Consider the following 17,691-nt stretch of genomic DNA (forward strand, 5'->3'; position numbering starts at 1 on the left):
GAGCTGCAGTCCTGGACTTCTGTCACGGTTCTAAGCTCTCCTGTCACCCAGGGGTGCGAAGGACCGTGGCAGTCGTCCGGCAACGCTTCTGGTGGGCATCCCTGGAGACCGACGTCCGGGACTACGTCCAGGCCTGTACCACCTGCGCCAGGGGCAAGGCCGACCATAGGAAGACCTCAGGGCAGCTACAGCCATTGCCCGTGCCTCATCGCCCCTGGTCCCACATCGGCCTGGACTTCGTCACGGGTCTCCCGCCGTCCCAGGGAAACACCGTCGTCTTCACGATAGTGGACCGTTTCTCCAAGGCGGCCCACTTCGTGGCCCTCCCGAAGCTCCCTACGGCCCAGGAGACAGCGGACCTCCTGGTCCACCACGTCGTCCGTCTGCATGGCATACCATCAGACATCGTCTCCGATCGCGGTCCCCAGTTCACCTCACATGTCTGGAGGAGCTTCTGCCGGGAACTGGGGGCCACGGTCAGCCTCTCGTCTGGGTACCACCCCCAGACCAACGGGCAGGCAGAGCGGGCGAATCAAGAACTGGAGCAGACACTTCGCTGTGTGACAGCCGCGCACCCGACGGCCTGGAGTACCCACCTGGCCTGGATCGAGTATGCCCACAACAGCCAAGTGTCATCAGCCACCGGCCTCTCCCCGTTTGAGGTGTGCTTGGGGTATCAGCCCCCCTTGTTTCCGGTGGTTGAGGGAGAGGTCGGTGTGCCCTCGGTCCAGGCCCACCTACGGAAGTGCCGTCGGGTGTGGCGGGCCGCCCGCTCTGCCTTGTTGCAGGCACGGACGAGGGCGAAGAAACATGCAGACCGGCGGCGAGCCCCGGCCCCCAAGTATCGTCCTGGGCAGGAGGTCTGGTTGTCCACGAAGGACATTCCCCTACAGGTTGATTCTCCAAAACTGCAAGAACGGTACATCGGACCTTATAAGATCCTCAAGGTCATCAACCCCGCGGCAGTGAGGCTCCAGCTTCCGGCCTCACTGCGGATCCATCCAGTCTTCCATGTTTCCTGGATCAAACCTCTTCACACCTCACCCCTCTGCACCCCGGGTCCGGCGCCGCCTCCTGCCCGGATCATCGACGGAGCACCGGCTTGGACTGTCCGCCGGCTCCTTGACGTCCGTCGGATGGGCCGGGGTTTTCAGTATCTGGTGGACTGGGAGGGGTACGGCCCCGAGGAGCGCTCCTGGGTGAAGAAGGGCTTCATCCTGGACCCGGCCCTCCTGGCCGACTTCTACCGACGCCATCCGGACAAGCCCGGTCGTGCGCCAGGAGGCGCCCGTTGAGGGGGGGGTCCTGTTGTGTGGGCCGCTGAAGAGGAGGTACTGCTGGCCCACCACCACCAGAGGGCGCCCTGCCTGGAGTGCGGGCTCCAGGCACCAGAGGGCGCTGCCGCATCATGGGAGTAGCCTGGGTGACAGCTGTCACCCATCACCAGACACAGCTGTTCTACTCAGCACCGAGGTATATCAGGAGGACGGCGTCTCCACCTCAGTGCCGAGATATCGCCTAAGACCAAGGTAGTATTCTCTGCAGTTATACATTGCATCATCAGCTAAGACTGTTAAAACCTTTTTCAGGACTGGTGACTACTGAAAACCTCATTCTTTGGATAAGTACTCACCTTCCTGCTATACTTTGCCAAGAGGTGGAGGCGGCTTCTCCCCTCTCTGTTACTGGGTGCATTCATCCACTCCTGTGTGTTGTTGCTCTCTCCTGCCAGCAGTACCGGATCCGACGAGCGGAGGCAGTGGCCACCTGGGAATTCGGGACTTGGCGGTTCCAGTATTTCCAGGGTTCGGTGGCAGAGGAGATCTGGGTGGTTCCGGTTCGACTGAGACAGACGTCTCCTACCTTCGAGCCTGCCCACACGACACCAGCGGATTCGACCCCAAATTGTGTTTGTTGTATTACTCGTGCTTGTTTCAGTAGTAAATCTTGTTATTTACTCTCTCCATTGTCCGTTCATTGCGCCCCCTGTTGTGGGTCCGTGTTCCTACACTTTCACAACAGTATTCAATTGAATATAGGTTGAAGAGGATTTGCAAATCATTGTATTATGTTTTTATTTACATTTTACACAACGTCCCAACCTCATTGGAATTGGGGTTGTACCATGCAGTTCATCTGTGTGGAAGTATCTGCATTTGTTATGTTTCTCCATGTATTTTTCTCGGGTTTCCTTTCATTTGGGTTTTTATTACTATATTTATATTTCGTTAAACCAGTCTGTGCAACAATGTTTTTTCAGTACTCACCCTTCTTATTATATTTTTGTGATTGATGCTAATGATAATGCTCTGTGCTTGTTATAGAACAAAAACAGATTAGACGTAAGATTGTGAAAAAAACACAACATCAGCAAGGTTCTCTTATTTCCTTAAGCACTAAAGAGCACATTAAGCAATCACATTCACTCATGTAGCCTGACACCACTGATGTAGCAGGGATAGCATCATATGATGAGGGTAATGATCCACACGGACTTCAAGATATGTTTTACAAAACCATATTTCAAGTGTCAACACCCCAACACCCCATAATAACATGAAAGCTTTTTTATTATTTATTTATTTATGCAAATTAAAAAACAAAAAAAACAAAGAAGCTACATGTACATAAGTATTCACACCTGTTGCTCAATACTTTGTTGATACACCTTGGCAGCAATTACTGCCTCAAGTCTTCTTGAATATCAAGGCGCTTGTGTGAAGCACCTTGATGACAGAGTGGCCATTGGGTTCTTGGTCACCTCCCTGACTAAGGCCCTTCACTCCGATCACTCAGTTTAAACAGGCGGCCAGCTCGAGGAAGAGTCTTGGTGGATCAGAACGTCTTCCATTTGCAGATGATGAAGACCACTGTGCTCAGTGGGACCAGCAGCAGAAATGTTTCTGTACTCTTCTCCAGATTTGTGCCTTGAGACAATCCTATCTCAGAGCACAATTCCTTTGTCTTCATTCTTGGTTTGTGCTCTGACATGCACTGCCAACTGTGGGACCTTATATGTAGACAGGTGTGTGACTTTCCTAATCATGTCCAATCAACTAAATTTACCCCAGGTGGACTCCAATAAGGATGATCAGTGGAAACAGGATGCACCTGAATTAAATTTTGAGCTTCATGACAAAGGCTGTGAATACTTATCTACATGTGATTTCTTAGTTGTTGTTTTTTTTTCTAATTGGCAAAAATCTAAAAGAAAAAACAAAAAAAACAAAACTTTTTCACATTGTCATTATGGGATATTGTGTGTAGAATTTTGAGGAAAAAACATAATTTCTTCCATTTTTGAATAAGGTTAGAACATAACAAAATGTGGAAAAAGTGAAGTGCTGGGAATACTTTCCAGATACATTGTATTTATTTTGTTGTTGTATTTATGTTTGGTATGTTTGCTTGTTTGTATATTTTTTCTTAATTTATTCATTTTTTGGTTATGCAGATGAAGAAGAAGTTAAAGGTCTGTGTGGTCTTCACAGAGACTATGAATCACAAGGAAACAGGAAACTGCATCCATGGATCGCAGAAATCAGGGTTCAGGTGACTGTTTTACTCCATCAATCACTGAACATCATGTAGAGTCATCTTTTCCTGTGGTGGTACATGATTTAGCTAGGAAATGCAAGTTATGAGGGCTGAATGAGAAGTTTTGAGCCTGACCCAGACAAAGTACAGCATGGTTCTCCATCTTTTGCAGTCTGAGAAACCAAAATTTGTCAAGAAGTTGTGACTTTTTGTCGATTTCTCTGAATGCAAAAGGAGAGCACGCTGTACTTGTTCTGGGTCAGGCTCAAATCTTCTCAGTTGCTCCTCGTATTTATTGGTTGTGTCTCTATAACTACATTACATACTGAGATCATTATTTTTATGCAAAAGAATGAAGGATCATCACAGAAATGCCTCGGCTCGCTTGTGACACCGAAGTTTGTCTTGACTGCTGCCCACTGCTTCAGATTTGGTGACTTACCAAAACATGTCACAGTTGACATTGATGATGGACAGGGTAGAGGTAATATTTATTTATGTATTTATTTATTTTGAGAGGAGAGGACTAATGCATTTTTATTCATTAATTTATTTTAATCAAAAATACATAATTTCTCTTGTATCTTAAAACTGTGTCCAGTAAAAGTTAAAGGCTTGTAGCATTTTTTTTTTTTTTAATTTGTGGAGCAGTGCACCATGTATTGTAGGACAGACGTGAGGTGTGTAGTGGGAATAATACATGGGTTTAAGGTGGAGGTGGGATTGTGTGAAGGATCGACTATGATCCCAATCTTGTATGCAATGGTGACTGACAGATTGACAGACAATATCAGACAGGAGTCTTCATGCACTGTAATGTTTGCAGATGACATTATGAATTAAGGCAAACACGTGAAGATACACACTGGAGAGACGGGGAATGAAAACGATTCAGAGTAAGATGGAGTACATGCATGTGAGTGAGTGGGAGGACGTTTGAATGGTGCAGTTGCAAGGAGTGGAGGTAGTGAGGGTGGGTTAGTTTAAATACTTAGGACAACTGTTTAAAGTAATAGAGTGTAAAGAAGGGAGTACAAGCAAGTAAACACAGGTAGAGAACAGTAGAAGGGGGGTTTGTGATAGAACAATATTGGTGAGAGTGATAGGGAAAGTTTACAGTGGAGTCACTTGTGGCACTGAAAAAACAAAAGGAAAAAGGGCTGGAAGTGACAGAGGTGAAGATGCTGTTATTTTTCCAATGAGTGACAAAAATGGACAGGTTTTGGAATGAGCATATCAGAAGGATGATACAGGTAGGTCAGTTTGGAGAGAAGACTGAGGTAGGTGAAATTGAGATCTGTGCATGTGCAGAGGTGATTGTAGGATATATCCGGAGAAGGATGCTGAGGATGGATCTGCCAGGCAGGAGACGAAGAGGAAAATTAAAGGGGAGATTTAAGGATGTGCAGAGGAAGGACAAGCAAGTGATTGGTGTGACAGAACAAGATGCAGAGGACAGGGTGAGATGCGAACAGATGATCTGCTGTGGCGACCCCTAATGCAGCATCCAAAAGAGAAAGCTATACAGCCAAGTATTGTTTCAAAAATCAGATTCATGCTATTATCACTGCAACAATTCCTACTCGTGTTTAAACTACTCAGACTGCTCCTCTAAACAGCATGTGATGGCCAAATCAAATATCAAAAGATGTTAAAGTGATCTTCCGCTCAGGGCCAGAGTGGTTTCTTCTTCAAACAGCTCTCGGATGTGGTGGTGGGAGGCTAATTTCTGATTCACTGCTGTTTACACTGTTCTTAAACATACAGCTTTAAACGTGTGAAAGCTAGTTAGTTAGCAAAGTCTTAGTCATACACTAATCTACTAGTTTTTATTACCTCATGTTTTTAACATTATTATATATTTATTTGTTTATCTATTTATTTATTTTTATTATTATTTTGTGTCTCTTCACAGTGAAAAGAGTACAAAACTTCACACTTCACCCAAAATACAATGTTAATGCACAAAAGGCGAATAATGTGGATGAATTCTATGACTATGATGTGGCTCTCATTGAACTGGTAGAATATGTTCAAATCTCTACTGACGTCAGGTAACACACATTTAATGTTGGCTTTAATTCATCTCCTGCATTAGGATTTCTTGTTAAACCATTCTCAACATCACACACACACACACACACACACACACACACACACACACACACACACACACACACACACACACACACACACACACACACACACACACACACACACACACATACACACACACACACACACACACACACACACACACACACACAGAGGTGGGAGTAAGTCACCATCAAGTCACTCTCAAGTCATGAATCAGCAAGTCCCAAGTCAAGTCTCAAGTCAGCTGTCAAACAATTGGTGGTCATTATGACTTGAGACTTGACTAGGGACTTGCTGATTCATGACTTGAGAGTGATTTGATGGTGACTTACTCCCACCTGTGCACACACACACACACACACACACACACAGCTGGATGTTAGATTTCTTGTGAAATATCTTTGATAATCATACAGTATATCATGTCTCAACTGCATTTTTGTCCAAAAGAGTTTTACTGTAATGTCATCCTCTGCATATTATATTGTTTTTGGTGTATTGTTCAGACCTATTTGCATACCTTGCACCCAGGAGACCAGTGCAGCTCTAAAAATAGTTCGTGACACCACCTGCAAGCAACAAGGTAACATTCATTATCCAACAATCTGATATCATCAGCTTTATACTCATAAACGCTTAAGAAACCACTGACCTTTACTTGCAGCTAGGAGATATGTTGTCGTCGGAGAAATACAGGAATGTTAAATTGGACACTGTCCTTTTGTGTATGCATTACATTGTTCCTTCAGCTGCTTGATTTCCTGTTTGTTTTTTTAAGGTGTAACATATTTATGAACAATTTATTAATATTTATCTTACATGTACATGTGTTGAAACACATTTACTTAAGTATTTATTAACAAAATTATTATTAATCAATATTGTCATTATTGTCAGCCATTTCTTTAGGGTTATCTTTTTACAATATTTTCAAAACATTTTGTGGTTTATTGCTTTGCTACAACATTTATACAGAAATTAATTCCTACTGTACATCAGATGTTGCTGTTGTAGTGTTCCATCTGTTTAGAAACAGTGAATCATGTTCTGAATCACCTGTTTCATTTAATGTTTCAAGTGTTTTGGAATAAGAAATATTTTTCTGAAGCATTTGCTTCATTTAGTGCTTTGAAATACTGAAATAATTTACAAAGCAACATTTCAGTGTTTTAGAATACTGAATCATTTTTGAAGCAATTTTCATTTTATGTTTTGTGAATGTTTGAAATGGTGACACATTTTCTGAAGCAACTGTTTCATTTACTGGTTTGACACTTTGAAAATAAGAATTTCTGAAGCATTTGTACCATTAACTGTTTTCAACATTTTTAGGCACTGACTCTGTTGTTTCATTTATAATTCCAAGCTCTTCACAGCAATGATTTTTTTTTTTTTCTGGACCAACTTGTTTATTTAATTTTGCATTTCAAAACCATGTATATGTTGCTGAAGCAGTGATTTCATTTATTGTTTTAACTGATTTTCTGAACAAATTAGTGCATTTAATGTTTCAGACATTTTACAAAGGTGAATTACTTTCTGAACCATTTGGTTCAAAGTTTCTAAACACAGTGTTTCTACAGGCACTATCTATGTAACACACCAGAAGGGATTTACACCCAGAATCCACCCCTAAATGTGCTAATCCTTTGCAATAGGACTATTTTCTGGGCAGTACCTTGTATTAACATTTTGCAGTCTCTAACAGAACAGCTCCTGTTAAACAAGCAGAATGAACCTCTCATGTTTCTCACAAAGTCAAGGGGACAAATGGAAAAAAAAGATGTCAACGCCAAGCTTGGCGATAATGTAAGTGTGTTGTGTCTGCTTTCTCTCTAATCAAAAGGTAAAAGTGATATTAACGTGGGTTTCTTTTTTTCCAACTGTAATACAGAGAAAAGAGTGCATCAGTCACGCCTTAAAAGCAAAGGGAATACGCACCCAAAATGTGTCACTTGTAGTGACTGATAACTTTCTGTGCACTGGTGGGCTGTTTCCTCAAAGAGATCACATTGCGTGTACAGGTATGCTCCCCCTGTGTACCTACAGAAAGCAAGATTACTTTTAAACAGCCAGTACAGATTCTGGATGTTTGTAGAAAATAGAATGTACAGTAGTGTTCAGAATAATAGTAGTGCTATGTGACTAAAAAGATTAATCCAGGTTTTGAGTATATTTCTTATTGTTACATGGGAAACAAGGTACCAGTAGATTCAGTAGATTCTCACAAATCCAACAAGACCAAACATTCATGATATGCACACTCTTAAGGCTATGAAATTGGGCTATTAGTAAAAAAAAGTAGAAAAGGGGGTGTTCACAATAATAGTAGTGTGGCATTCAGTCAGTGAGTTCGTCAATTTTGTGCAACAAACAGGTGTGAATCAGGTGTCCCCTATTTAAGGATGAAGCCAGCACCTGTTGAACATGCTTTTCTCTTTGAAAACCTGAGGAAAATGGGACATTCAAGACATTGTTCAGAAGAACAGTGTAGTTTGATTAAAAAGTTGATTGGAGAGGGGAAAACCTATACGCAGGTGCAAAAAATTATAGGCTGTTCATCTACAATGATCTCCAATGCTTTAAAATGGACAACAACAAAAAAAAAGACAGACATGGAAGAAAACGGAAAACAACCATCAAAATGGATAGAATAATAACCAGAATGGCAAAGGCTCACCCACTGATCAGCTCCAGGATGATCAAAGACAGTCTGGAGTTACCTGTAAGTGCTGTGACAGTTAGAAGACGCCTGTGTGAAGCTAATTTATTTGCAAGAATCCCCCGCAAAGTCCCTCTGTTAAATAAAAGACATGTGCAGAAGAGGTTACAATTTGCCAAAGAACACATCAACTGGCCTAAAGACAAATGGAGGAATATTTTGTGGACTGATGAGAGTAAAATTGTTCTTTTTGGGTCCAAGGGCCGCAGACAGTTTGTGAGACGACCCCCAAACTCTGAATTCAAGCCACAGTTCACAGTGAAGACAGTGAAGCATGGTGGTGCAAGCATCATGATATGGGCATGTTTCTCCTACTATGATGTTGGGCCTATATATCGCATACCAGGTATCATGGATCAGTTTGGATATGTCAAAATACTTGAAGAGGTCATGTTGCCTTATGCTGAAGAGGACATGCCCTTGAAATGGGTGTTTCAACAAGACAATGACCCCAAGCACGCTAGTAAACGAGCAAAATCTTGGTTCCAAACCAACAAAATTAATGTTTTGGAGGGGTAAGTTCCGTGGATCCGAGGAAACTGATTTGTATCTATAACACACAGATCAGTGTCCCTGGATTTATAAAACTTGATTGTCGTAAAGAAACAAACCTCTTTGCAATAAGCATTTAAAAAGCCCCAGTGACGATCACGATTACAGAGTACAGAGTTTACAACCGCTAATGGATAGTTTCTACCGAGTGCAGATAAAACTGCTTATCGTTATGCCCCATGTTCCTGCCACGGTGCTGTGATGCGGTCCACATCTGCCCCAGATCCGTGCCCGATATGGTCTGTAAACGGTTGGTGTTTTGCGGATCCAGTTCAGATCTGGTCCGGATCTGTTCCAGAACTGTAAAGCGGAGCCATGACGGATCTGGGCCAGGGTGCAAAAACTGTCTGGACCGGATCTGTTTTAGGATTGGTACCAGATGTTGGACTACATCCGGCCCGGATCTATTTGCTGTCTGGGAAATCACATTATCTTCAGTTCTTCCACCTCCAGCTCTGCCTCCTGTCTTTTTGTTAGTGTTACTGTCTCTAAGCCATAGAACATAGCTGGTCTCACTACTGTCTTGCAGACTTTCCCCTGCACTCTTGTAGATATCTTTTTGTCACAAATCACTCTTGCCACCTTTCTTCAACCACTCCACCCTGCCAACACACTCTCCATTACTTTGGATAGCTGACTATGTACAGAGGTCTTACTCCTACTGACTTTCATTCCCCTCCTCTCCAGAGCATATCTCCACCTCTCCCGGCTTATTCCAACCTGTTTTCTCACTACAGATCACAATGTCATCTACAAACATCATAATCCATGGAGACTACTCTCTGATCTCGTCCATCACCACTGCAAACACGAAAGAGTTTCGGGCCAATCCATGATGCAATCCCACCTCCACCTTGAATGTATCTGTCATTCCTACTATGCATCTCACAGTTGTCACACTGTCCTTGAACATATGCTGCACCACCCTCATACTCACTTCTCAACACACTGTCCTCGCTTGTCAACACATTGTCATCTGCATCCTTTATCACTCTTACCTGTCCATCCTTTTCAGCTCAGTCATGCACAGTTGGCTATATGCCTTTTCCTTAGCCTTTGCCATGTCTCTTTTCACCATAAGTCATATCTCCTTGTACTCCTGTTTACTTTCTTCATCTCACTGACTATCCCAATTTTTTTCACCAACCTCTTTCTCCTTTACATTTCTGGACATATTCGTTCCACCAAGTCTCCTTGTCTTCCTTCCACTGTTCAGATGTTGCACCCAGCACATTCCTAGCTGTTTTCTGCACCACATCTGCAGTACTTTTCAAGTCATCCTAAATTGCTTCACCTCCATTCATTGCCTGTCTCATCTTGTCCCTTAATTTCACATAAGCTTCCTCTGTCAGCTTCTACCATCTGATCCTTTGTTGAGTTCTCACTCTCTTTCTCTTCTTCACCTCTAAAGTCATCCTACAATCCACTATCAAATGCTGCCAAACTACACTCTCCCCTGCCACCATGCCGCAGTCTTCAATTTCTTTTAGGCTAACTAGATTAAATTAGATTAGATTGCCATTGTGCAGAGTACAGATACAGAGCCAATGAAATGCAGTTAACATCTAACCAGAAATGCAAAAACCCCAAAAAACCATTAATGGCCTACAAAGAATGCAGTCCACCTGGGTGCACCTTCCTCCACTCTTATATGTCACCCTGTGCTCCTCCTTTTTCTGAAAGAAAGTATTCATGACAGCCATCTCCATCCTGTTTGTAAAATCTACTACCATCTGCCCTTCCACATTCCTCTCATTGATGCCATGTCTACCCATTACTTCCTAATCATCTCTGTTCCCTTCACCAACATGCCCATTGAACTCCGCTTCAATCACCATTCTTTCATGCTTGGGCACACTCTCCACCATCTCATCTAACTCACTCTAGAAATCTTAATTCTCCTTCATCTCACAACTGACCTGTGGGGCATATGCACTGATGATATTCATCATCACCCTTCAATTTACACCTTTACACACATCACCCTGTCATACAGCTGCTTAACCTCCAGCACACTCTTAATATACTCTTTCTTAAAATGACCCAAACAGCATTTTTCTTCCATCCACACCATGATAAGACAATGTGCACACACCTGCTGTGCTCTTGCTCTTACTTCCCTTCCACTTGGTCTCTTGAACACACAGAATGTCTACCTTTGTCCTCTCCATCATATTAGTTTGTGTTTAATTTTTTTTTCTGTTATTTTTTTGGTTTTGTTTGTTTGTTTGTTTTTTACTTTGTTTTATTTTGTATCATGACTCAGCAGGGGTGGAGGCCAAGTGGTTAATGCGCTTGGTTTCAGTTCAGAAGGTTCCGGGTTTAAATCCCACCCCTGCCACATTTCTCCATGTAATGTGGAGTTGCATCAGGAAGGGCATCCAGCGTAAAACTTGCGCCAATTCAACATGCAGATCCACCTTAGATTTGCTGTGGCAACCCCCGAGTGCAAAAAAGGGAGCAGCAGAAGGGACTTACTTTTACTATTTTGTATCATGACTAGAATTTTTAAGTAGTTTACTTATATTGCTTGGAGCTGAAACTTGATTGAAAATACATTTTAAATAAGGTGAAAATGCACTGCATTGCACAGCAGGAGTCTTTAAAACAAAACAGCATGTTTCCACATTAACCAGAATATTTCTTCAATTGTGCAGATATACAAAATTATTTCATTGCCATATTTCTTTTATTTCTCAAATACAACAATAAAACCAATTTGTAATTTTTATGTTTGTCTCAGTATACATATAGTGTGAGGCACAACTAAACCGTTATATATGTGACAGTTAATTGTATGTGTGAGTAAAATGTACATGTGTGTTTGATGGCACAGGGGACTCTGGTGGTGCTGTGTTCAAGAACTATGAACATCGCACAATACAGGTAAGAAACAGAGTAATAGCTGGAGTTTAACATATACCCATGGAAGCTTTGGGCTTGATTCCAGAGAGTTCATGGTTCAAATCCCTGTCAGGCAATGAAATAACTAAGCATTCTTAAACCCCAAGTTGCTGGCGGTGTGCAGTTGAGTGTCTTGCATGGTGACATGCTGATATCAGTGTGAGTGTGTGGGTCAATGTGAGGCATCAATTAAAGAGCTTTGAGCTTCAGTTTCAGATGGGAATGCACTATGCAAAACCACGCCATCTACAGTATGAGTACAAATTGATGCAAACACAAAACTGTCTGAACCCTATTGTATGTAATATGATATCAAAATTATGTTCATGGTCGCATTTAAAGTGCATCATTTTGCCAGTTAGTTCTGCTATTCAATTTTTTAAATTTAATTATTTATTTATTTTTTGTCTGAAATAGTCTGACATAAATATCTCCTCATTGTAAATACTTGTCTTCAGGAACAAAATTACTGAATTATTCTGAACATAAAACAGCCCAGATTACAAGATTACCCCCTTTTTTCAAGATGTATTTTTGGAAAAAGATTTTCTGAAGACAAAATATCTCTTTTTTTTCCTATCTGATTGAGAGTTGTTTGATGACTGTTGCATTTATCACCGTGAACTTGAAATTTCCTTCATACCTTCTCCTCTCTTATTGGTTAACTTACTCAACTTCTGAGGCACTCTCAAGATGATTCCTGTATCTGTCTGCCATGCAGCATTATAGGCTAGCTAGAAAAATGCATCACTTCAGTCTCTGTGCCTGGGAGGCACACTCATTTTGCAGATGTTCAAATACTATAAGATGACCCCATTTTTTCCCTGATGTATTTCCAAGAAACAAACACTGTCCTATATTTGTAACAATACAGTAACTGTTGAAGTGAATCCACACATTTCAACACCTGTCATACACATACACTAACCAGCAGCTTCTTTCACAGGTCGCACTTGTCAGCTGGGGAACAAAGAACCTGTGCCAGTCAGGCGGTCTTGTCGAGTCAGATGCAGACTCAAGAGATTTCCACATTAACCTTTTCAGAATGGTCCCATTTCTGAAATCTGTCCTCGGAAATGACCAACAAGACGACTTTGTGCCACTTCAGTTTTTAGAGAACTGATGGACTGAATGTGATGTGTATCGCCCATATGTTTAAAATCACAAAGGAATGATATGCGACAGAGTGAATTTGTTCAGTCTAAACATTGCTTAATTTTGTGAAAGTTGTAAATCAAACTCATACATTTACATTGTCACAATGAACGCATCAGAACTCATCAATAAATCTGTAATCTTGTTGTTCTATATCTACCATCATTTTCAGTGTTTTAGTGTTTCAATGTTTAATTTGTGTGTAATAATTCTATGAATACACTGTGTGATGTTGTTTTTATCGATGTTGAAAGCAAATATTTTAGATTGGCAGACTAAAAGTTTTCATAAATGCTGTAACCAAATCAAGTACATGTAATAACTTAAAGAAAATAATAAGCCTCTCATGTAGTGTGCCCAACAAGATTTGATATTATAATTCTGCACAAAAACAGGAATGACTGAATCTTCAAAAATACAACTAGAATGACACTGAAATTAAATATTTCAGCTGGTATTCAACACACTTCAACTCATAACTTATTTTTTCTTTTATCTAGATGCAACAACAAAATCTATTTGGGTCAAAACCATTCTAGACCCAACATTCCCACCAAGAACCATAGAAATTGTGTGTTTAGTGTTTGGGCATGCCTGAATTTTTAATTTTTTTTTAAAATAACGCAATGCTAAAATAGCCTCCTGCTCCCCTCAGGTCACCTTCTCAGGGCTTCTTTCCAGTTCTTGCTTTGAGTCTACACAATGCAGACACTGGATGGGCAGCATGCCAAGTCAGAGCATGCAAATCAAATTTAGTTTAAAGAGAGAACTCTCTTTATTTGGCATGTAATTAGATTCTTTTCTTTTCTTCTTTGCACCTGAGCAAAATTAATTGATTTTGCCATCCATTACCTCCTTTTTATGAGCCACAGTTACACAAGGATTTTGCATTGCAAATGAATGGATGAACACAATGCTAAAATATCCTCAGCCGTATGAGCATGTCATCAATGAAAGAGTGTGGAGAAAGAATGTGACCTTTGACCTCTTAAAATAGGTCAAGGTTAGCCATCTTTGAACTTGTCCAAGGTCATTGTATCAAGAATGTTCCCTGTGAATTTGAAAACCCTGGCAGTAATAGGACTGGACTTATGCTAAGCACAAACAGATGGACAGATGGATGGACGCTAAGTCTTCGCAATACCCAATGGCCATATTTTGGCCTCAGGCAATAAAGATATAGGTGAAATAACAATGTTCTTGGCAAAGAATCTTCAAATTGACATAGATGTGCACTCAGTGCAAAAAATGTTGCAAAGGAGTCAGAAGGTGAAGCCCTTGATTTACGAGTCAATTAACGCTCCTATCCTCACCTATGGTCATGAAGCTTGGGTCATAACGAAAACAACAAGGTCACCAATCCAAGTGGCAAATATAAGGTTACTGCATCTGGTATCTAGAATGTGACTTTTTGGCCTCTGAAAATAAGTCAAGGTTAGACATCTTTGAACTTGCTCAAGATCTGTGTCCCAAGAATGTTCTCTGTGAATTTGAAGACGCTGACAGTAACAGGACTGGACTTATGCTGAGCACAAACAGACAGACAGAAGGATGCAAAGCCTTCGCAATACCCGATAGTCATATTTTGGCCTCGGGTAAAAAGTTGAAAAAACAAAACCTGACAACATCACACATGCACAAAAAACTTTGATTCAACTAAAATCATACACCTGACATGTGATCACATCTAATTTAGCTGATAAAAAGCCACTTTTAACAGGACTTTGACCTTGAAAATTTTTTTCCAAGGTAAAATTTTTGTGGAATTGGAAACTAGTGTTGGTGGTGATCTAGTTTGAAATGTCTTAGCTACATACATACATACATCTTCAACCACTTAAACTGGATCAGGTCACGGGGGAGATGTTTTATCTATTTTTTTTATTAATCTGTAGGCAATAATTATCAAAATTAAAATAAAAAAATGCTCAGAACATTTTAGTATGTGGAAAGAGTCTATAAAATATAAAACATTTCAACTGTGAAATAACTGACAGAAATCTTTTACACAATATTCTAATTTTGGAGATGCACCTGTATACCACTATATAACAATTATTCCTCTCAGACTGATGAAGCTTCTAATTGCATTATATGCCAGATGTTATGAGCATCTGATTCTCCGCTCTGCTCAGCATATTACACATTGCCAAGGTCAGAAGAATAAAAATCAGTCGTATTACTTTGTCACTGTATATAGGCCTCCTGGCCCATATTCTGAATTCTTAGATGAATTTGGTGCGTTCATCTCTAACTTGTCAACTAGTGTAGATAACATTCTGATCATTGGTGACTTTAACATTCATATAAATAAGCCTTCTGATCCCCTCTGCAAATCATTTATGGAAATTGTGGATGCATTATCATATCTTCATCTGGGGATGGAGTTTCATCAGTTGACTTCCTGTTCCGGAGCACAGCGGTGTTCTGCTGTATCTGTTAGCTGTTTGAACTGAGCTGTTTGAGTTCTTTGAATTAACAGTCTTTTTCAAGACTTTTTTACTTTTTTTTACTTTTTCACCGTGCTCCAACGCCTAAGGAAGACCTCTAACGGTCGAAGCATCGCGACGGAGCTCTTTTATCAGCTGGCCTTCATCAGCGTTGGCAGGCTAACTAGCTTGCTAACGCTTTCGTTTTTATTTTTGTTTTATTTTTTAGCACTGTTGTCGTGCTGCTCCACAGCTTGCCTAGTGGATTTTTATTTTATTTTAGCACTGTTGTCGTGTGTTACCTGTGCTGCTCCACAGCCTGTCCAGTGGATTTTTATTTTATTTTTTAGCACTGTTGTCGTGTGTTACCTGTGCTGCTCCACAGCCTGTTCAGTGGATTTTTATTTTATTTTTTAGCACTGTTGTCGTGTGTTACCTGTGCTGCTCCACAGCCTGTTCAGTGGATTTTTATTTTATTTTTTAGCACTGTTGTCATGTGTTACCTGTGCTGCTCCACAGCCTGTTCAGTGGATTTTTATTTTATTTTTTAGCACTGTTGTCATGTGTTACCTGTGCTGCTCCACAGCCTGTTCAGTGGATTTTTATTTTATTTTTTAGCACTGTTGTCGTGTGTTACCTGTGCTGCTCCACAGCCTGTTCAGTGGATTTTTATTTTATTTTTAGCACTGTTGTCGTGCGTTACCTGTGCTGCTCCACAGCCTGTCCAGTGGATTTTTATTTTATTTTTTAGCACTGTTGTCGTGCGTTACCTGTGCTGTTCCACAGCCTGTCCAGTGGATTTTTATTTTATTTTTTAGCACTGTTGTCGTGCGTTACCTGTGCTGTTCCACAACCTGTCCAGTGGATTTTTATTTTATTTTTTAGCACTGTTGTCGTGCGTTACCTGTGCTGCTCCACAGCCTGTCCAGTGGATTTTTATTTTATTTTTTAGCACTGTTGTCGTGCGTTACCTGTGCTGCTCCACAGCCTGTCCAGTGGATTTTTATTTTATTTTTTAGCACTGTTGTCGTGCGTTACCTGTGCTGCTCCACAGCCTGTCCAGTGGATTTTTATTTTATTTTTTAGCACTGTTGTCGTGCGTTACCTGTGCTGCTCCACAGCCTGTCCAGTGGATTTTTATTTTATTTTTTAGCACTGTTGTCGTGTGTTACCTGTGCTGCTCCACAGCCTGTTCAGTGGATTTTTGTTTTGTTTTTTGGCACTGTTGTCGTGCGTTACCTGCGCTGCTCCACAGCCTGTCCAGTGGATTTTTATTTTATTTTTTGGCACTGTTGTCGTGCGTTACCTGCGCTGCTCCACAGCCTGTCCAGTGGATTTTTATTTTATTTTTTGGCACTGTTGTCGTGCGTTACCTGCGCTGCTCCACAGCCTGTCCAGTGGATTTTTATTTTATTTTTTGGCACTGTTGTCGTGCGTTACCTGTGCTGCTCCACAGCCTGTCCAGTGGATTTTGATTTTGATTTTTTTTTTTTTTAGCACTGTTGTCGTGTGTTACCTGTGCTGCTCCACAGCCTGTCTAGTGGATTTTTATTTTATTTTTTACCACTGTTGTCGTGTGTTACCTGTGCTGCTCCACAGCCTGTCCAGTGGATTTTTATTTAGCGCTGTTGTCGTGCGTTACCTGTGCTGCTCCACAGCCTGTCCAGTGGATTTTTATTTTTATTTTATTTTTTAGCACTGTTGTTGTGCGTTACCTGTGCTGCTCCACAGCCTGTCTAGTGGATTTTTATTTTGTTTTAGCACTGTTGTCGTGCGTTACCTGTGCTGCTCCACAGCCTGTCCAGTGGATTTTGATTTAGCACTGTTGTCGCGCGTTACCTGTGCTGCTCCACAGCCTGTCCAGTGGATTTTTATTTTGTTTTAGCACTGTTGTCGTGCGTTGCCTGTGCTGCTCCACAGCCTGTCCAGTGGATTTTTATTTTTATTTTATTTTTTAGCACTGTTGTCGTGCGTTACCTGTGCTGCTCCACAGCCTGTCTAGTGGATTTTTATTTTGTTTTAGCACTGTTGTCGTGCATTGCCTGTGCTGCTCCACAGCCTGTCCTGTGGATTTTTATTTTTATTTTATTTTATTTTTTAGCACTGTTGTTGTGCGTTACCTGTGCTGCTCCACAGCCTGTCTAGTGGATTTTTATTTTATTTTAGCACTGTTGTCGTGCGTTACCTCTGCTGCTCCACAGCCTGTTTAGTGTCGGATTCCCTGTTTGGGAATCCGCTAGCTTAGCGTAGCTACTAGCTCTTAGCCGTTTTAGCATGGCGGCTTCTCCTGTCTCT

At 41.4% G+C, this 17,691-nt stretch overlaps 1 protein-coding gene across 2 annotated transcripts in view; it reads left to right on the forward strand.

Moving 5' to 3' along the window:
• The window catches only part of LOC117517405 (complement factor B-like), a 35,535-nt gene extending 22,405 nt beyond the window's left edge, over window positions 1–13,130 (forward strand). For both annotated transcript variants that reach the window (XM_034178408.1, XM_034178407.1), the window contains exons 12-19: window positions 3,455–3,552; window positions 3,889–4,021; window positions 5,453–5,591; window positions 6,141–6,217; window positions 7,343–7,443; window positions 7,529–7,658; window positions 11,745–11,794; window positions 12,759–13,130. In XM_034178408.1, the coding sequence (XP_034034299.1) occupies window positions 3,455–3,552; window positions 3,889–4,021; window positions 5,453–5,591; window positions 6,141–6,217; window positions 7,343–7,443; window positions 7,529–7,658; window positions 11,745–11,794; window positions 12,759–12,935 (905 nt within the window). In that variant the 3' untranslated portion in view covers window positions 12,936–13,130. The remainder of the gene's footprint in view (window positions 1–3,454; window positions 3,553–3,888; window positions 4,022–5,452; window positions 5,592–6,140; window positions 6,218–7,342; window positions 7,444–7,528; window positions 7,659–11,744; window positions 11,795–12,758) is intronic.
• The last annotated feature ends 4,561 nt before the right edge of the window (window positions 13,131–17,691 follow it).

The sequence above is a fragment of the Thalassophryne amazonica genome, chromosome 9, assembly GCF_902500255.1.
Source record: "Thalassophryne amazonica chromosome 9, fThaAma1.1, whole genome shotgun sequence".
NCBI classification, from domain to species: domain Eukaryota; kingdom Metazoa; phylum Chordata; class Actinopteri; order Batrachoidiformes; family Batrachoididae; genus Thalassophryne; species Thalassophryne amazonica.